We start from the raw sequence: 21,826 nt of genomic DNA, 5'->3' as shown, positions 1-21,826 counted from the left end.
CCCCGCGAATCTCCAGAGTTTCGAACGCGTAGCCACTGGAGAGGACGAGGCAGGTTGTAAGCTTGCAAACAAGGACAGAAAGGCAATGCATCTAAAAGAACTAATCGAGCTAGGCGAGAGCATGGGACTAGAGAAAGTGGAGTTGAGAGACTGGGTGGAACATCAGCGGTCATTGGAGTGCGAGAGGCGTGCTGTTGAAAGAGAAATGGAAAAAGCTCGCCATGCAGTGCAGCTTCAAGCTGAGCGAGTGCGTCATGAGGAAGAGCTATGCGTCCTCAAATTGCAGATCGCAGCTCGTGAAGCGCTCACTAGCGCTACGACTTTCGGCAGCATGACTCCATCCGATGGTGAAGCTCAAAATGGGGTTATTGCCCTCTTTTCCCCGCCTCCCGCAACCAAGTCTTTAGGTTTGAAAACGGGCGATGAGGTGGCTCAAGGTTGCTTGACGCGTGAGCAAGCATTATGTGCTTTCCATGATCACGAAGCTCGCAATGTCCAAAAAGCTAATGCAAGAACTGCCCTAAGCCACAAAGAGAAATCGCAAGAATGTAATTGTGACTTACTATCAATGAAGTCTTTAGGTACTGGTTGTTTGTTGGAACCATGCTCTTCAATCGTGGAGACTGCTCCGCAAACGCAAGTTCATGTGAGCCCCGTCCTCCATGACACAAAAGAAGACACAACTTTGTATTCTGGTATAACCAGCGATAGAGATTGCCAGCAGAGTCACCCAGCCAATCTTTCTCAATCTAGGAGAGTGGACTCATCCATGAGTTTTAAGGAAATGCCTACTATCCAGTCAATGACCCCAGTGGTACATGATGTAAGCGTGAGCAGCCTATCTCAACAGCTGATGATAAATTCAACATGTGAGGTGAACCGAAGGTCTATCAATGAATCGCCTGTAGGTAATAATCAAGCGCGTAGTCACTCACCTTCAAATGTGAACGGAGACGAGCAGACAGATGTTCGGAATCTTCCACTGAATCATGAAAAAGTGGATTCGTGGAATTCAACAGCTGATTTCGATTCTAAGATCCCAACAAGATTAGGATTATCAGACAATCGCTTTGTGCAAGCTTACACCAGGCGCTTAGGAGTGGCTGACCTCACACGACGCAGCACATCTGGTGTTGCTTGGCGTGCGCGGTTACCACATGAAAGACCGATAAGTAGGATTGAGACATCCGCGGTTCGGTTAATTTGGGAGCGGGTAACATAACTCACTGTACCTGCACCGGCGCGCTGTTTTCTGGACTCTGACAAAGATGTGAATGATTTTTCGTGTTTCTTGGACACTGTTATTTTGTGCCATGGTGATTGCCGCGCACAGTACGGCAGTTTTTTATTAGAACTTTGAATTATGTTAGAACTTTCGATTTTCTTGTGAGAACTTTGGCTTGTGTTCCGAAGTCTCCATGTGTTTTGTGATCAGTGTGTAAACATGAATTGTTTGAAAGCCAAGAACTTTTCTTGAACGATCGCACGTGCCAGCACTCATGCGCACCCTCCTCCTATGTTGTTTAGAATAGTTGCGCGCAACTATCTTAAGTGGGGGGCCCTTGTGATGATGTGGATAGTGGCGTGTGGCGGTGCCAAAACAAAGTGCGTGACAAGCCAACTTGAAGTGTTGGTGATTGTATGGCAGCACCAAGAAGGGCATTGGTGATGATCATAATGGAAGAAGACGACACGTGCCACGAACGAAGAAGCGACGAGAGCACGCAGAACGTGAGAACGAGCGGCAGCCTCGAACGCAAGCTCGCAAAAACGGCGGCTCCAGGCTCGGGTACCGGCGACCGGAGCGTCCAGCTACCGTGCGGACCTGGTCGGGGATCCAGTTCGTGGCTGGGCCTTCCTGCGCGCCAGCGGCCTGCTGTGATAGCGGCCTGGTGCAGTGCTTCCTGCTTGGACCGGGACGCCTGAGCTACCAGCTACCAGCCTGCTGAGCGAGCCCGAGGACTGGCGACCGGGCGTCCTGCTACCGTGCGGACCTGGTCGTGGATCCCGCCCGTGGCTCTGCTCTCTTGTGTACCAGCGGCCTGCTGTGATAGCGGCCTGGTGCAGTGCTTCCTGCTTGGACCGGGACGCCTGAGCTACCAGCCTGCTGAGCGAGCCCGAGGACTGGCGACCGGGCGTCCTGCTACCGTGCGGACCTGGTCGTGTCCCGCTCGTGGCTCTGCTCTCCTGTCTACCAGCGGCCTGCTGTGACAGCGGCCTGGTGCAGTGCTTCCTGCTGGCCACCGGGGCGCCTGAGCTACCTGTCCGCCGACCGAGCCCGGCGTTATAGCGGCCGAGGCGTGACAGGCCAGGCGTTACTGGCCAGCTACAGCAGTGGCCTTTTATTCTACCGGCCTCCTGTTTCTTCCTGCTGCCACGTCGCGACAAGGTGCGGCGCGACAGCAGCGACCTAGCCACAACGACGCTCCACCGGCACAACCACCGTCACGGGCACCGCAACGACGAGGCAGTAGGGCGAGTGGTGACGCATGAGTGCTAGGCACATGTTTATTTAGGACAAACGATTCGCGAACTCTAGTCCACGTACATGTGCATGTAAATAGTCTGTATCGTGCTAGCGTGTCTGTTAAAGTCTGTGTTTCGTGTAGCAAGCTCCCGTCTGCCGTGTCATTATTAAACGGATCCTGGGCCCAACTGGAAACACCGGCGAGTTTGTCGTTTCCCATCACACCGATGTTGGCAGGACTTGCAAGCAGCTACGTATCGCCGTACGGAGCGCGGGAGGCCGGGCCAGTAGAAGCGGTGGCGCACGCGGTCGTAAGTGCGAGCAACCCCAAGGTGTCCGCCAGTAGGTGCATCATGCAGCTCCTGAAGCACGGTTAAGCGGAGGTGTTGGGGAACGACAAATAGAAGGGGAGGACCGTCAGGGTGAAAATTGCGGCGGTACAATATCCCGTCTTTGAGGACGAACCACCGTAACGATGGATCAGTGGGAGCAGATTGTACTCGGTCAATGAGGGTCCTCAAGGTAGCGTCATGGCGTTGCCCGTGGGCCATGTCCAAAAGCTGGGAAATGGAAAGAACACTTGCGGAAGCATCCGTGTCGGCGTTGGCGGGCGTGGGTACAGGGTAACCGGATAAGCAGTCAGCGTCATTGTGTAGGCGACCAGACTCTTACACCACAGAATAGGAATACTCCTGTAGCCGCAAAGCCCATCGTCCAAGCCTCCCTGTGGGATCTTTTAAGGAGGAAAGCCAACAGAGGGCGTGGTGGTCCGTTACAACAGAAAAGGGCCTGCCGTATAAATAGGGGCGGAATTTAGCTACTGCCCACACAAGTGCCAAACATTCGCGCTCGGTAATAGAGTAATTCCGCTCCGCAGGTGACAAAAGACGGCTAGCGTACGTGATAACACGTTCACGGCCGTGCTGAACTTGTGCCAAGACGACACCGACGCCGTGGCCACTGGCATCGGTGCGCACCTCTGTAGGGGCTGACGTATCGAAGTGTCCTAGAATCGGCGGGGTGGTGAGTATGGTGGTAAGGCGAGAAAAGGCGGCGGCCTGAGAGTCTCCCCATGAAAACGGCACATTTTTCTTCAGAAGATCCGTCAGAGGGTGTGCTATGGTGGCGAAATCTTTAACAAAGCGACGGAAGTAGGAGCAAAGGCCCACGAAACTGCGGACATCTTTTTCGGACTGTGGGACAGGAAAATCTTTCACGGCGCGAATTTTCTCCGGGTCCGGTCGGATGCCAGACGCATTGATGACATGGCCAAGGACTGTAATTTCACGGTGGCCGAAGTTAAATTTCTTCGAGTTGAGCTGCAGACCAGTCTTGCGAAAAACAGCAAGTACAGCTGAAAGGCGCTCAAGGTGTGTGCTGAAAGTGGGCGAGAACACAATAACATCATCTAGGTAGCAGAGGCAAGTCGACCACTTGAATCCTTGGAGTAATGAGTCCATCATACGCTCAAAGGTAGCCGGAGCGTTGCAGAGCCCAAAAGGCATAACTTTGAAGTGGTAAAGACCATCAGGCGTTATAAAGGCGGTCTTTTCACGATCGAGATCATCCACAGCGATTTGCCAATATCCGGACCGTAGGTCGATGGATGAAAAATACTGTGCCCCGTATAGGCAATCAAGGGCGTCATCTATACGAGGTAGTGGGTAGACATCTTTCGCCGTGATGCGGTTGAGGTGCCGGTAGTCGACGCAGAATCTCCATGTGCCGTCCTTCTTCTTTACTAGCACAACAGGTGACGCCCAGGGACTTGACGATGGCTCAATGATGTCTTTCGCGAGCATCTTGTCCACTTCCGTTTTGATGACTTGGCGCTCCAAAGCTGAAACTCGGTAGGGTCGCCGATGGATGGGAGGATTATCGCCTGTATGTATACGGTGTTTGACAAGAGACGTTTGGCCTAAGGGACGGTTGTTTAGGTCAAATATATCCTTGAACGAAAACAATAAACTGCAGAGCTGTTCAGCCTCCACAGGGGGAAGACCCGGGGCGATCATTTTCGTAATGTCGTGGTCAGTACAATTGGTAGACCGGAAAGGTTCACAGGACGTGTCGACGGCAAAAGTTTCAACGCAGTGAACTTCTAAAGCAATGATCGTAGCCAGGGTAATATCTTTAGGCAGAATTTGCTTCGTAAGCCCGAAATTCACCACAGGGAGATAGGTGCGATTGTCTTTGACTCTCAGTATTGTATGCGGGACAGTAACGTTATGGCTGAGAACGATGGCAGTTATTGGAGCGGAGATGTAATCACCATCGGGAACTGGCATAGATGGCGCCATTTCGATGTATTGCAAGGCCTGTGGTGGAACGGGAACAAAATCAGTCGGTTTCAGGCGAATTTCGTGAGGTGTTGTAGGGTCGTCCAGCAGAGGCAGGTCAAGACACACAGTACTTTAAGAACAATCGATGAGCGCTGAATGGGCAGAGAGGAAGTCGAGGCCTAGTAGAGAGGAAGTCGAGGCCTAGGAAGTCGAGGTCATGGGGGCATTGGTCAAGCACAGTGAAAAGTACGACAGTATGGCGGCCGGAAATGCTCACGCGTGCAGTACACAATCTGACCACGGCCACCATGCTGCCGTCGGCGATTCGTACGACCCGAGTAACGGCAGGCGTAACAATTTTCCTTAATGGCGGCGAAGGCGGCTGGTCATAATCGATATCTGTGCTCCGGTATCTATGAGTGCTGTGACGGGTGTGCCATCAACGTGGACGTCGAGAAGGTTATGTTTCGTAAACAGTGTCAAAGGAGGATTTTGCGGCGAATTCGACATTGCAGCACTACCCCGAGGTGCCGCATTGCCTAGTTTTCCGGCTAGGGATGGTCCTGGGTAGGTCGGCGAGGGCGAGCGGTGAAACTGGGGCGGACGTGGCTGGCGACGTTGAGGCGAGGGCGAGCGAGTATAGCGACGAGGAGAGGTAGCGGCGTCGGAAGCGTCGTAGAAGCAACGGGGTGAAGAACTGCGGGGCGAACTTGTATTCCAGAACGTGTTTCGAGGCGGGGACGACCAACGGCTACGGCAGTGACGGGAAACGTGACCGATTCGGCCGCAGCAGAAACAGATCGGCCTGTCATCAGGTGTACGCCAGTCCGATGGATTCCGGGCACAGTAGGGATAACGGGCACTGGAGGGTGGACCCCGATAGGACCCAGGCATAGGGGTGGGGCCGGGGTCAGGACGACTCAAGGAGCAGGCGCTGGGGAGACCCATATTAGCAATTTCCTGGCGAACCACGGATTGAATCAGCGATATCGTCTCAGCAGTGTTGGTCCAAGACGTCGGTTGAGGCGAGACAGGAAACGCAGCTTCGAGTTCGCGGCGCACAATGCGGGTCACGTTTTCACTTGGTGGTGGCACGCTAGATTGGTCGGTTAGGTCGGTGCAAGAAGAGGTCGCTGCAGTATTTGGAAGCCGTGTAAACTGATTATGTATACGGCGGCTCTTCGCCTGCTCGAAACGGCGGCATTCCTTCATGATGGCGTCGACGGTCGATAAGTTTCTGAAGACCAGAAGGTTGAATGCGTCGTCCGCGATACCCTTGATAATGTGGCCAACCTTGTCCTCCTCTGGCATTGACGTGTCGATTTTATGACAGAGGGCGACGACGTCCTGAATGTAGGAGACGTACGACTCGGTAGTAGTTCGGGCACGCGTGGCGAGTTGTTGCTTGGCGGCTAGCTGTCAACCGGTCGGATTGCCAAAAACATCCGACAGCTTCTCTTTAAACAACTCCCAGCTGGTGAGCTCTTCCTCGTGTGTATAATACCACGTTCGCGGTGTTCCATCGAGGTAGAACACGACATTGGCCAGCATTATGGTAGGATCCCACCTGTTCACCTTGCAGACGCGCTCGTACATCTTTAACCATTCTTCTACGTCAACACCATTGAGGCCGTTGAACTTGCCGGGGTCTTGCGGCTGAGGTAGAGCAACGTACTGGGTCTGCGTAGTCGGCGATGCAGCTGCAGACGCGGTGCCTGCCGCTGAATGCATGTTCTCGGGCTGGGTGAGACGTCCGCTGCGGAGCTCCGTGGCGAATACGCGTACCCCGCACCTCTCACCAAAATGTCACGGGTATAAACTATTTACAGAATGTATTTACAGGAGATAGACAGCAGCTGAGAACACAGAGAGGCTGTTGCCACTTCGTCCTCTTCTTCTTCGTTGACCTTGTCTGTTTTCCTCAACGTAACAATATTATGCAGGAAGTGCATTCATTACACTTAATGTGTTCAGCAAGCTGGGCAGTGAGTAACGTTTTATTTGTCGTCCATAATTTGTACATGCATGAGGCACATGCCATTGCAACAAAAGAACAAAATGGACAACGGGTGCTGCTAGCAACTGTTTGTTCACATGCCATCCACTAATATTTTATGTGATGGTGCACATCAGATTTATGGTTAGTATTAGTGCCAGAGGTAGTGCCCCATAGAAGAAAGCCATTATTGAGGCGAGTGACGAACCGGGTGTTATAGATGCGCATTATAGATGAGATTAGTCAATTCAAAACACAGGCATACCATTATCAAATTACAGTGTAGAACGCTTATAATGTAAGTCGCCGGAGTCTCGAATATCCGCACTATAAGCGGTACCACACAATAACCAAAGCAACAATTTTAAGGCCCGCACATATGCAAAACATGTGCACCGAGCCGCCACGCGTATGCGACAGTTGAGGAATGCGGCTTGAATGTTTGCATTGAATTTACAGTCTAATCTCGTTAAGTCGAACCAAATCACATGGCGGCGCCTCTGACCGGCATTGCTCCGGCACCGCCATAGAGTAAAAGCTTAGGAGAGACCCTTCCATGTCGCACGCGAACATAACAAAAAAGAAAAAAAAAAGCGCGGCGGAAATTTCACCCTCTCTCAAATGGGAAGGTCGCCGATTCTGCGTTGCGCCGGAACATGAGTGTACGTGCCGACGTCTCAGCCACGCTACAGTAGCCACGCATAGAAAATGGCAGTGAACCCTTCTTTCTCCTTTATGCTTCCTTTACTTTCTAGTCACGTGTTGACCTTGCACGGTGCGGCTACGGTGCAGAGGGAAGCAGCAGCGCTGTCCCAGGCCGGCCAATGAAACTGCCCCACGCCGGCAAACACCCACTTCCCGATAACGGCAGAAAACGAAACTTCGGGGAGCTGGCGCCGGGCCAGCTGGAGCGGCGGTGCCTGCATGGCAGCACGCGCGCACGGTGACAGTCGAAAGTGAGGGAGCTAAGAGGGAGGGTGAGGGGAGTGACCGAAGCGGCGGAGTTGCCGAGGTGAAATCCGCTTCCCTGCCGCCCTCCTCCCTCACATTCTATGGTCTCGGCATCAGTGTTGCCAGGTTTGGCTATTTAGAGCCAAATTGGGCTACGGGAAAAAATTTTTGGCGTCGACTTGGACGAGTTGGCTATGTGGCTATATTTGGGCTACTGAAAATCTGCGACTTGGTTTTTTTGGGCTATAAGTGGCACCCTAATCCACGCTCCAGAGGTGGCTCTGATCAGGTAGAAGCAAATTTCCAAGGCTATGTTTTACCTGGCTGAGCGTCTGTGCGTGCGCGAAATGACCCCCCCCCCCCCCCAACTCCGCCTTCCCTTCCCTCTCTGCGCCGTTGTCTGAGCCGGTGGCTTTGATCTTTTGATGCACTTAAACATAACACCTCGCTTGACCGTTACGCACCCGATTCCCGGGCATCGGGATGAACCTGGGAGTAGTGGGTTTTTCACAGTACAGTGTACTAACAAGGCTATGATCAGGAAGGGAGAGCCATAACATAGGGTCGGGGCCGTTGGGCGATCGTGGCACCGACATGAAAGAAGGGAAGCACGGGTGCATGACACGCTCAAGTGTGTTCATGGCCATGTCTTCCGGATGAAGTATCGCGCCGGGCACAGCTTTCGACCTACTACTCCACGTTTCTGGCGCAAAGCTTTACTTCCATTTTCCTTTTCCTGCTAGACGAATTTTTCTTCGTGCTTACATTCGAGATTCCCTTCCATAGGTTGGACGTAAGATCAGATCCTCCTCAGAGAGGAGAATCCAAACATGGGGAAGTGGGCCACGTATGTATGTGAGAACGTATAAAAAAGAATGAGAGCAAGACCCTGAGCCAAAGGTGGGTCCTGGTGCTTTTACTTCTAGATGGTTTGACCGTAACGTCATGGATGCAGATACTCACTCTGCTAATATCGAAACATGCATGTTTGCCACGATGACATCAGTGCACCACGTCACATGAATTTCACCAACTGTGTTAGCTTAGCTTGTGAGGTGTCGTGCTGCTGGCTCGAGCGGGTTTGATTCCCGGCTACGGCGGCTGCATTTCGTTCAAGGCCAAATGCAGGAACACCCGTGTACTTAGATTTAGGTGTACATTAAAGAACCCGAGGTGGCTAAAATTAATCCGGAGTCCCCCACTGCGTCATGCCTCCCAATCATATCGTGGTTTTGGCACGTAAATTAAACCTCACCAATGATTTTTTTTTAAACCTCCTTGGCTCTAACCTAGCACAAAACTGGGCTCGATTTGTGGTAACGCGTGAAGTTCATAAGCTAGAAGAAGTGATTGCGGTTACGGCTTTCTCTCAACTAACATGTGTAATAAGATTGATTCATTGTACGCCGCTGATTCCGAATTCAATTTTCGATTGCATGGCTCGTAGGCCTAACACGAATTGACTTGGCTAGGTGAAGGTAAGTAAAGTTGGTTACTGAAAATTGTGGGTTCTTGGTGTCTCACAGGAGACCAACCACCGCGGGTTCGAGCTTAGCGAGCCACAGGGCCGCTTCAGCCGTCGCCTCCAGCACCGCTCGCGCGCGAGCTCAGAGGCCGCAAGGGGCTACCGAGCGACGCACGCAAAAACACAGTAAAGCCCTGAGTTGACGGAAACCGTTTACTGAAACCGTCGCCACCAGCACTGCACAAACGCCCGCACGAAGGGGAGCCAAAGGGGTCCCGCACCAGGGCGAAAATACAATAACAGGCGCCTATAAGCACGTCGCGGCGAGAGCACAGGCTCAAGCGGGGACACGCCGCTAGGAAAAGTCCCGGCAACAATGCTACTTGCTCTGGCGATAACCAATTGGTCAACTCGCGAGAGCACGGGCAATATCCTTCGGCTTAGGCTTTCGGCAAGTGCGGCTCGGCGAGGTACGACCTCGCGCGAGCACTAATGGCACCGCTCGTCGGCTTAGCGTCGGAAAAGGATCAGCACAAAGTACGCGCTCCCCGCACGGGCAAAGGCACCGTGCACGAGCTCCAGTCCTAGTCACAAAGGTGTCGGCGGACGAGAGAAAAGCATGAACGTACCGTGCGCTGGTCCCGGAGAGAAGTCCCGAGCCACGCTCCGCCGCTAGCAGCCCACAACCGGCCGCGTAGTGACGTCACCGCCCCGCCCTCACCGCAAACCGCCGCGTGCGCAGCGCCACCGCGGGAACCGGTTAGGCGGCATGGGCGGAGAAGGAGGCCAGCGGGGAACGATGGCGAGGGATGGCAGAGCAGGCGAAGCCCGCGCAATCATGCAATCATGCCGGCGCAACCCTCAATCCCCACATCCTCCTCTCCTTAAGGGCACAGGGTAGGCCCTATATCTCCCATGTATATTGAGCCTTATTTGAGACCCATTTTCTCAGCAACTACTGCGTGTAGCGCATTCGGGTTTGTTTCATTTGATTCACGATCATGTCCTCTTGCAGTGGAACTAGAACTAAGATTATTTGTCAAAGATCAACAGTTTCGCAATTTTTTTACTAACACAGCCTGTTTTTGTTGTTTTTTCCAAAGAATACAATTCAGAGAAAATTAACTGTTGAGTGCATGTGTACCATTCCAGTTCAGTAGCTGTGCATAGGTGTCTACTTTACGCTGGCTAAAAATCAACGTGCTGTCATTTGAAGTGTTTATAAAAATGGGGCAAATGTAACAAAAAAAATTATTTCGAGATAATGAGGGTCAAAGACAAAAAACATGTTCACTTCATTTTCTTTCAAAAACAAGATGCACTGAACCATTTGCCTAATAGCCACCAGCCACATAGTCATTGCCAGAGACAGCGTTTCGCTTCTCTGCTTGTTTTCTTGTTTCCCTGGCTTGTTCTGTCATGTGTTCGGCTTCTCTCTTGGCAAAATACAGTCGATAACGGTCCACTTCACCCAACCACATCACAGTGTTACGCACTGGTGATATGCCAAATGCCTTCAGGACGTTAACTCTTGCCATCCAACCTACATTGAACATGAGCACAGCATCAAAGGTGGCAGTTTTGCGCATCTCCATTCCGAGGAACACATTTTCGGTGCGCGCTCCCACACGACATGGTTAAATGACTCATTAGCAATTTGTGTCTTGCCGTGTAAGCACTTTTTCAGCAGGTCTGGGTAGAACTGTTGGAATATTGGCTTAATAGCATGAAGGACTGGTGCAGGCAAGTATTCTTTGTGCACAAAAGGCTCCTGTGTCAATTGAGCCTTGTTGCATGCACACCAAGTGCCGGCATCTTTTGGGCAGAGCCGGTGACTTGGGTCGATATCCGTAGCCAACATGTGAAAATATGTTGCCCAAACAGCTTTCCGCATGCTTTCCAAGTCTCCAGTGTTTCTTCTTATGGCTAAGCCATAATAGGTTTGTCTTTTGTCAATGCAAGTGTCAGTCAACCGCCCCCCTCCTGACAGACCTTTGCCATCAGATAGCTTTGTGCCCTTGCTTTCTTCAACTTTCTTAGCCTGGCACCCACTCTCTTTTGTACGTGCCCAATGCACTCTTCTTTCGTGATTTCCACAAAATTTACGTTTCGAAGAAGCATGAGCGATTTCTAGGTTTTGCTAGGTGAAAAAAGGGGGCGTGGCCGCTCGTCACTTGGTTTCGAAAACCGGGTCTTTTTGGCTCAATCAAAATGCGGAAAAACATGTGGGGTACTGGATATTGTTGAGGAAGGCCTGAGCATTCCAAATAAGTGAAAAACCAAAAATCGAATTTTTAAAAAATTTTGCCCTACCCTGTGTCCTTAATTAAATGCCCCCCTACCAGCCTGGCGAAACAGCTAGTAGGGACTTATGCATCAAAGACAATTGAGTCTTTCATGCACAAGCTAAATGCTAACCTCAGCCCAGCAAGTACTCTTAAAACACCGCATTCCGACATATAAAAAAAACACTTTCATGCACTACAATAATAATAATTATAATTATATACAAGGATCGTGGGAAAAATAACAAAAACAAAACTGCTACGCTCTATAATACAAAAAAAAAAATTGCCGCGAGGGGGAAGAAATATTAACAAAAAAAGTCGGCCGCTGGCGCGGGACAGTGTCCAAGGTGCGAAGGGGAAACGGCGCGTAAAGTTCTGTGGCTAGGGGCGGTGGCCGAAGACGTAGGAGTCTCGAGGGCAGTCTTGATAGCAGGAACGGGCTCTCCGTTGGTAGATCGGAGTTGTTGCTTTCGTGGTGGTGGCGGTCCCAAACTCCAGCCGGATGGGGCAGGACACTGCCGGGTCAGCTGGCCACGCCGCCGGAGCCAAGATGAAAGGGGCAGCCACAACCGTGGCTGACAGGCGTTTGCACAGCGGCGGCGACCGCAGAGAGCCGGGCTCTCGGTCTGTCGTCAGAGGGTCAGTGACCCCTTCCACCTTCAGTGTCCACGACGATCCGATGCTGCAGTTGGTGCGACTTCTGGTTGCTTCGAAGAGCAACAGGCACCACGCACGCACGCGCACACACACACGTACGCACACACTCCTTGCTGATTTCTCCAAGCTGCGCAACACTCCCAAACACCGCAATGCTCATCGCCGTCCACAACGCGCCGCGCCATAGAAGGCGCAAAGCGTCCTTCGTCCCCCTCACACCGACGAGTCAATAGGACCATTGTCCACCACCGCGCCTGACGACCCCGCAAATCAATAACACCCTTCTCGGCAAAGAAAAAAAAAAGGAAAAAGAAAAGAACAAGAAAAACAAAAATCTTCACTGTCTACGTACAAGAAGAAAAAAAAAACACGTAATGAATTAAACTATAAGGCTGTACACGGGAAAATTAAACACACTTTCAAAAAAAAAAAAACATAAATACACTCAGCGTGCGTACTTAAAAAAAATGGGAAAAAAATGCACACTGTTAAAACACTACATAAACACACTTGCAATACGCTGGGCTGGGACTAGCTTCTTTTCGTGCACTGGCCGCAAAGAATCTAGCCCACTGAGGCTACGCATTTTACTGAGGGCCTTCGGTTGCGGAAAAGTCCGTCGTCCGGCGCGAAATCACACAGGTGACCGCTTCCTCAGATTGTACCGGTGCGTGGTCCGAATGCGGTCCGTTGCCCCGGGCATGCCTCGTTGCTTGCGCGCAATGCCACTGGGCACTGGCGCGAGCTCGTCGGACCGTGACGCAAAGGCCTTCAGGTCGGCGATATGGGCACGGCTGAGTTTTCCCGAAGGGGAATCCTTCAGCAAGTACGCAAGCGGAGACCAAACTTTCTCTACTCGGTACGGACCAAGCCACTTAGGAGCGAGCGAGGGTGAGAACCCCTTGTTCGCATCGCTAAGAGCGTGGTTGCGCTTCAGGACGACATCACCTACCTTAAATGAAACATGCGATGCTTCCGGTCGTATTGAGCCTTCTGCTGGGCCCTGGCCGACGCCAAACTCTGCCTTGCTCTACAGAGAGCCCGACAAAGCCTGTCCCGAAGTGCTGAAGCGTAAGCAGAACAGTCTGCCGGCGCCTCCTCGTCCCCGAGCTGGCATTGCATGACACTGGTCACCGGATTAGCCAACTCCCTTCCAAAATTGAGAAAGGCGGGAGAGAAACCAGTTGAGCGATTCTCGGAGGTTCGGACTGCGAACGCGAGCTCACTCAAGTGGTCTGCCCAATCCTTTTGACGTTCGGCAAAGGCCGCAAACATTGGTTTAAGAGTTCTATTGAGTCTCTCCGTCAAATTGGACTGGGGATGGTAGGGCGAAGTGGTGCAGTGATTAATTCCCAGGGAACGGCACGTAGCACCAAACACCCGAGCGGTGAAATAGGACGCATTGTCCGTAATCAGTCTTTTCGGAAAGCCGAACCGACAAAATACTTCCTGTAGCCTTTCCAGCACCGCTCGCGCTGTCACTTTACGAAGCGGAAACAGTTCCACCCATTTAGAAAAATGATCAACAACTACCATCAGGTGTGTGAACCCCTGCTTACTCCTGGGGAACGGCCCCATAAGATCGCAGGTGGCCACTTGCCACGGACGCTCACTGTCGATTGGTTTCATCAGCCCGGGCGGCTTGCCACCCCTTGGTTTCACCATTTGACAGACGTGGCAGGAACGGCAATAGCGAAAAATGTCACGCTTTATGCCAGGCCAGGTCACAGTTTGGCTTAGTTTCGCAAAAACTTTAGAGCCACTCAAATGACCGGCCAAGGGTTCGTCATGACAACATCGCAACAGTGCGCTTCTCAGACTTTTGGGGATAACCACCTTAAACGGGTCCACAGCGTCATCATCGGTGGCTATGTATTTCAGCAGGAGCCCATCATGATCCAGCAAATATAAATCCGCGGGGGACTCAGCGACACACGCTGTTTCCGGCCCCCCTGCGCCCGCCGCACTACTAGCAGCGTCTCGGTGCTCCGTCTCAGGGAGACGGAGCGCCGAGACGGAGACGGTAGTGGGTAGTGAGCGGCCGTCTCCCTGAGACGGAGCGCTCACTCCGCGACAAAACGGATCAATTTGCTGGGCCTTCAGTAGCTCTTGCCTGCTGAAAGCGATTCCAATTCTCCCAAAGGGGAGGTTGGTCTCGTTCCCACTCAGGACTGCAGCCATCGGCGTCCTGGGTTCGCTTTCGAGAAGCTCCCCCGCACGCACGCTTTCCGGCGCGCTGCTTGCCTGGAGCGCGGAGAAACAGGTTTGCCCGCTTGCGGACTCGCCTCTCTCTCCGCTCGTTTCGCCCCCGACGCTAGCTGGCGCTAAGGTACTGGCAGCGGCTGTTGCACCTGGACAAAAGCTCTGGGTGGACAATGGGGCACGAGATAGCGCGTCAGCTACCACGTTAGTGCTCCCCTTTCGATACTGCACAGAAAAGTCATAATGCTGTATCAGGAGAGCCCAGCGCGCCAGCCGGCCCGCAAGTTCACGGAGCCGCATCAGCCAGCTTAGCGCACTGTGGTCCGTTTGCACTACGAATTTCGTACCACCAAGGTAGACATCGAATTTACGTAGTGCAAACACAATAGCGAGGCACTCCTTCTCCGTCACGGAATAATTCCTCTCAGCCGGTATCAAGGAGCGGCTGGCAAAGGCCAACGGCTGCAACACGCCATCGTATTCCTGTAGGAGGACTGCTCCTAAACCCAGATCGCTCGCGTCGGTCTGGACAACGAACGGTCTGGTCAGCCGGTATCAAGGAGTGGCTGGCAAAGGCCAGCGGCTGCAACACGCCATCGTCTGAGCTGCGCTGTCTCCGCAATGGTGCTAGACAGTTGGCGAAAAGCCTGCTGCTGCTCAGGTCCCCATTGCCACTCGGCCGACTTACCCAAGAGCTTGCTCAAGGGTGCCTGCACTCGGGCACAGGACGGGATGAACGATCGGTAAAAGTTGGCCATTCCCAAAAAACGGCGAAGGCCACGTACGTCCTTGGGCGCGGGGAAATCGAGGATTGCCCGAAGTTTCTCCCGGTCCGGCTCAATGGAGCCTTCGCCCAGCGTAAACCCCAGTAACTGAACTCGGGTTTGCGCTAGTTGGGCTTTCGCAGGATTCAAAGTCATCCCGGCGGCCCGCACCCTCTCGAGCACATCGGCAACATGGGCCAAGTGTTCTTCGAAGGTTCGTGAGTAAATCACGATGTCGTCGAGGTAGCACATGCAGTATGACCACTTTGCTTCCCCGAGGACGCGGTCCATCAGTCTCTGAAAGGTCGCAGGACCGTTGCATAGACCAAAGGGCATACGAGTAAACTCAAACAACCCTCTGTGGGACGTGAACGTGGTCTTGGACCGGTCACGCGCATCCATCCGGACCTGTAGGTACCCTTTCGAGGCATCCAACGTAGCGAAGTACCTCGCACTGCCCAGGGTTCCTACAATGGAGCTAATCGTAGGAAGCGGATAGGCATCCTTACGAGTCACTCCGTGCAGACGGCGGTAGTCTACGCACAGGCGATGACTGCCATCTTTCTTAGGCACCAACACAATTGGAGACGCCCAGGCGCTGTACGAGCGGCGGATAATGTCGGCCGATAGCATCTCGTCCAGCAAACCATCACCTGCCTCTTGGCAAGACTGACGGGCCTGGGGTTACACTTCACCCAGTGAACCACAAATATCCATTGTATGTACCACAAAAGACCAAATATCCAACACATTTAACGACGTCCAGTTTACATCTATATTATGTTCGACTAGTACGTGGCAGTCAAGGGTCATCCAGAGGACGTCGAATGTCCTTATGATTTGGACATCTCTTGCACATTCAAAGCTCTCGTGCATTGATCGTACATTGTGCGTTATGAGTCGATGCACGCACTATGCCGCAGAAATACAAGCAAATTGTCTCTAATGCCTAACAATGGGAAGCTAGGAGAGCAAAAGCATTAAATTAATTATTTTGCAATTTAGCACGACCTTTGCACGCACTGCTGGAGGTCTAGTAACGTTGCTGCCGGACACCGCGCGCAAAAGCCAATACTTTCGCCATTTTTTCGCTATGCTTTCGGTCTCGGTTACGTCATTTTCTTTCTCATACAAAGATGATTTATTTTTCAGTTATATCTATTAGTACACTGTTGAAAATACGTAACCTTTAACTTGCTGATGTATTACGACAGTTTATAAAGAAAAAAAGAAGCTTGAACTCGCAATAGCTTTGACTTCGCATCGCCACTGATATCAATTCAGACACGCGCCTCGATGCAAGTTCGCAGCAATGTTCCGGGCGCGAGCAGCGTGTGCTTTATTTGTGTCTTTTCGACTTTTGTGCGGTTGACCATGGCCCAAATACTGTACGTATATACTAGGCAGAACTGTACAGTTGCGTGCTGAAATTTAGAGCTGTGCTTCTGACTGCTATTTGTGGTACGTTCGTTCGCCTTGCGGAGCGCTTAAGGGAATGTTCTGGAGGCAATGTTTTGATGGTTAATTTTCACACATGTTTGTATCGCTTGGTTTCCAGCGTTCCTCTTCAAGTGTCAGGGATATTTCTCATTTGCAATGCCTATCTCTAAGTCTCTGGCAGCATTATGTTATTGGCACTTTTGTGATCTGAGAAGCTGCCTGACCAAAGTTGCCTATCAAGATGAACATTTCATCTCTGGATTCTGCTTGCGTGGAATTTATTTTACCATATATTTTTCAATGCAGCTAGAAAGTACTGGCTTTCTATCTTGAATCCGGTGGCCCCAGAAGCAGGTGCTGGCAAGCAGGCCATGCACTTTCGGTCATTAATTAGTATGCGATACTACCTCTTACTAATCAGTTTTATTGTTTTTAATTATAATTGTGGCACTGTGCCTACTAGTCATTTTGTGCCTACTCGTTAGTCATTTTTTGCCTACTCGTTACTTGTGTTTTAATAAAGTTTAATTTTCAAGAATCTGTTTTTGATTAGGTGTTTTTTTTTTAGATCCGCGTTTAACCTGTTTGTGTACAGCGAGAACATGTAATGAATAATTCCATACATGTGCGTGGCTGGGGGCCGATCATTTTTGTAATAAAGCTTTATCAGTTGTATAAATAAAAAAGTAACATTGGTATGACATTGTGAGTTTCACAGGTGTGCTTTACCTAGTGCTTACTGAACTCACTATTTTTCATTTATCCATTGCAGGATTTGTAATGATGCATAATGATCAAAATGCGGATTTACGGTTTTCTTATCACAGTTTTCTCATTTTGATGAGCGCTAGAACTATATATAAAAGTTGACAGTCACTTTAGCGAACACTGAAGAGGATGAAGGCAGAAGCCTGCGCACTCACGAAGCATTAATTAAATTATTTGTCATTCGCATGCGTTGTTACTTCTATTGTTTTCTGCTACCAAAGTTGTGGGCTCGAGTGCCTTAATTACCTGTGCCTTAATTAACTTCGTCATAATTAACACCAATGGTTGCGGGAACTACTCCCACCAAAGGTCGAGGGTTTGAGTGCCTTAATTGTATCTAAACTTTGTCTTAATTAACACCAAAAGTGGGTTCGACTTCCACCAAAGTTCGAGTGCCTTAATTAACTCTGCCGTAATTAACTTGCCTTAAGTAACTTCGCTCTAATGAACACCCAAGGTAGTGGGTTCAACTCTACCTTCACCATGTCAATTGGAATCCAACTTGGAGATAATTTGGAGATGTGGCCGGTTCGCCCATATCTCCAAGTGGTTTCGACTCCCAACAAAGGCCGTGGGTTAGAGTGCCTCAATTAACTCTATTTTAATGAACTGTGCCTTAATTCGCTACGACCTAATTAACACCAAAGGTCGAAGGTTCAATCCCCAATTTTGGTGCCACGACGCTGGACATCAGATTTTTCGACCATTAAGCCATCTAAGGATTTCACCTTAAGTGTTGCAGTTTTTATTTTCACATTCACACGTTTACACGTTAACAAAACATTTCAAGCAAAGTCACCAGCAACATGCCGACAATGGGGGTAACTGTGCCATTAGTGTGCCTCAGCAGATGTACCATCGAGGACAAATTAAATGCGAACAGCGGAGTGTGTGGCCGAAGCATAACTAAAGGTATACTGTGCATGTCGTCGGCCAGTCGTTGTGCACGTGCGTGGGGATGTAGTTCTCAAGGAAGAGTGCAGCGCTGCTCGCCCTATTGCAATAAACGTCACCCGTATTTTGTCCGAAAGTTGTTTTCTCTTCTCTCCTCGGGCAGTGCCATACCCACCTGGAGGTACAGTGTTATGGTGACTAGCACCATCGCTACATCTGTAGCGTGATATAGCTGGCATGCACCCAGCTTGCTAACGTGCATTGCTTTGCTTTTGTTACCACCATCAAAGCTGCCAGTGTCTAATCGTAATTTGAATAGCACGAAAAATGTATTGCATTGGATGCGCAACAACAGTGCCAGCCACCTTAACAGTAATCACATATAGGAATGGCACTGCAATGGTGGGCTGAGAATACAAGCTTCAAACAAAATACAGGTGACGTAATGCGCACTAGGACAAGCAGCCCCGCACTCCGCATCGAAACCACATGCATGTGTACAATGATCGCTGGCCGACGCCGCACACTGTGCTTTTAGTTACACTTTGGCCACACACTCTGCTGTTCGCATTTCATTTGTATTCGATAGTACATCAGCTGTGGCACTTGCAGGTATGCAGCTCATTATAGCCTCAACAGGAAAGATCCACTAGATGTTCTATGGACCTCCTGCATCCCCAAAAAGTACATCTATTAGAGGTCACTTATGTCCAGCTGCGACATCCTTTCAACGTTACAGCAACGTGATCTGGATGGGACTTAGATTACCCATGGTACGTATTTGTAATGTTGTTTGGAGAAATACAGATATCTATGGGATGTGTGCAATGTCTCAAACATGATGTTCTATAGACATCTATGGTACATTAATGGTTCACTGGGTGGCGTTCTGTGCATGGTTGGTGTGCCATTGTACGACAGTATAAATAGCGATGCTTTCTAGAAAGAAAATAAACTGTTAGAAGTTCAGCGCTCTGTTCTCTCTTCTGTCCCCTCTGCTGGCCTTGCACAGTCAACCTACCTTGGAGTTTGTTTGGACTATTGTGTTGTCGTTCCTTTGTCCCAAGAGCGCGTGTGAGACCCCACAACGGTGCTGATGCACACGAAAGTGACCGAAAATACTACTGGTGGCATTCTGGAAAGGTTTCATGTGGTCTATGCACGGCTAGCAGGCTTATATTTTTATGATTTCGTTTATCTCAAAACTGCACTTGACATGAAACTGGTTCCAGTTTTTACAGCTTTGAGTGAACGGGAGCATTGGTATCACTGTGCGTGCCACGACAGCTTCTTCAACAAGGCGCAGAGCTACAGGCCAGAGTAGACCTCCGAGTTGTGTTGGTTGGTGCCACCTGCCTTCCTCAATGCGATTTCCAGCAAAGCTGTAGGACTTTTCACTTTTCATAATGGTTTGAACACTTTCTATTGTTGCACTTTTGGCATTGACACTTTTCTCCATTATGTGTTTTCCAATGACAATTCTTTGTGGCTTTTGTCTTTACCTTAGTTTTGAAATTTCATGAGCATGAACATTTGTCAATGCTCATACCCTAACAGTTTTAGCCCAAATACACTTGGTAGTCCTCCCGTGGTGTTCCTTTGAAACCTTAGCATAGCTTGAACATACAATTAATGAAAAAGCTACCACAATTTGGCATAATGCGCCTATTCCACCCCTCATCTTCCCGACCCTCCAATTTTAAGCAGGCTTCTCCAAATAGGTGCAGTCGATTTCAAATGCTGCATTTTGGTCATTCAAGTGGTTCTAGTAAAAACTGTCGATTGGGTGGCCGACAAGTTCCAGTTTGCTGTGTGTGCTTTGCAACCCATCTGCGATGGCATTGGAGCAATAACTCACCCAACAATGAGCTCTACTAGATGCAGCCGGAAGCTTGAGTATGCCATTGGGTTTGCGGAAAATTTTATGTCTGTTGCAAGTTTTCATAAACAAGAAAAAGACAGCAATTAATCGAAGCAACTTTCAAGATTTCGCTATTGAAACCATGCAGCTCGAATCTGCAATTGAAAAGTTCATATTAAATGTTTCGTGGTCACACATTGTTATTTGAGTGGTAAAAACAGATGACATAACCCTGTGGCTCGCTGACCTGCATAGCGTTGCGACAAGCCACAGGTGTCCAGTCGTGTGGCTGGTAGCGCTGGTGGGCCCCCGTGTGTGGTGTGAGCAGGAACTCCGAGAAGGGCTGCGTCCCTTCGCACCACTGCACCAGGCCGCTGCGACGCGACAGCGGGACCACCTGTCACCAGAAACGCATCAAAAGTGTTTGTTTTTTTCTTAATGCAGTTCTTCGCATTGTATCTTCATTCCTACTTTTTGTTGTATTAGCCTAACATTGTCTCGTCCTATGTATTGTAGATGTTATTAGAATTGTACATATTATTACATTTTGTATTTTGTTTACTATTTATGTACCCCACTACCCTCTGTAATTCTCTCTGTGCTTCAGGGTAAAATAAATAAATAAAGGAATAAAAATATAAATAAAAGTACAGTCTGCTGAAAAAAGAGTCCAGTACAAGTTATCAAAGTAGGTGAAATTAAGCCGCGGTGATGGACCTGGTTCTTGGCCGCTGACACTTAAATCATGAACAGAGTTCATGAAAAATAAAAGACCTCTGGCCCTGTTGAAAAAAAAAAAAAACAATTCGAAGCGTCAATTGAAGTCTGTTTTGTCTGATTGCGAACGGACCATTTTTGGGCTCGTTCGCAGGGCCTGCCAATACTACCAGAATGCAGTAGAATATGGTCAAGTAGGGAGCTTCCGCTTGTGTAATAAAACATAGGCGCTGCAATAAAAAAACAGGCGGAAGCTTGCACTAGGCCGCACAAAGCTCAAGACACAGCAAAGCTGGCCAAAGTGCCGACACCGCGTTCCAATGCTGACAACGCATTCCAGCAGACCCGCTCCATGAATGCGTGTCTCTCTCCCAAACTTACGGCCGTCACTGCGCGTTGCATAGTGCAGCTTGCAACACCGACACCATGTTCCAATGCCGACACCACGTTCCACTGCGTTGCAATGCCGACAACGTGTTCCAGCAGACCCGCTCCATAAATGCGTCTCTCTCTCTCGCTTTCATTTTCTTTATCTCTCTCTCGAGCATAGCAAGCAAAACCTATTCTTCACTTCGCAGAGCATTGGCGCGAGCATGTGCGAACGCGCCAGCTGTGGATGAACAACAACAGACCGCATTCAAGAGTCTGAGGCTAATGTTGGCAGAAAAGGTGGCTGTGGCATTGCCTCACCTGAACAGGCCCTTTGTGATTGCAACAGATGCCAGGGGCACTGGCATATCGGCAGTGTTGTTGCAGGAAGTCGAAGTTGAACTCAGGCCTGTGTCATTTATAAGCACGACCCTCAGCGCTGCTGAAAAGAACTATACTGTCCAAGAATTGGAATGCCTCGCTGTAGTGTGGGATGTCGATAGATTCCGACCATATGTAGAATTCACATCATTTGAGGTGCACTGTGACCATGCATGATTGGCTTGGATGTTTACAACTACGCAGACATCGTGCAGAGTGCGACGTTGGGTATTGAGAATACAAGGGTTCAAGTGTACCATAAGGCATCGTAAAGGACGGGCCAACATCCCAGTGGATGCACTAAGCAGGTGCCCAATCCCTGCT

General features: G+C 50.2%; 1 protein-coding gene across 1 annotated transcript in view; it reads right to left on the bottom strand.

Annotated features, from left to right (window-relative positions):
- LOC119461848 (serine-protein kinase ATM) overlaps positions 1-21,826 on the bottom strand; it is a 754,892-nt gene that overhangs the window by 3,137 nt on the left and 729,929 nt on the right. The window contains exon 59 of the mRNA XM_037723219.2: positions 20,283-20,432. Within this exon, the coding sequence (XP_037579147.2) occupies positions 20,283-20,432 (150 nt within the window). The remainder of the gene's footprint in view (positions 1-20,282; positions 20,433-21,826) is intronic.

This window comes from Dermacentor silvarum, chromosome 8 (genome assembly GCF_013339745.2).
Source record: "Dermacentor silvarum isolate Dsil-2018 chromosome 8, BIME_Dsil_1.4, whole genome shotgun sequence".
Classification (NCBI taxonomy): domain Eukaryota; kingdom Metazoa; phylum Arthropoda; class Arachnida; order Ixodida; family Ixodidae; genus Dermacentor; species Dermacentor silvarum.
The sequence above is the reverse complement of the archived record's forward strand: the minus strand, read 5'-3'. Positions and strand labels throughout refer to the sequence as shown.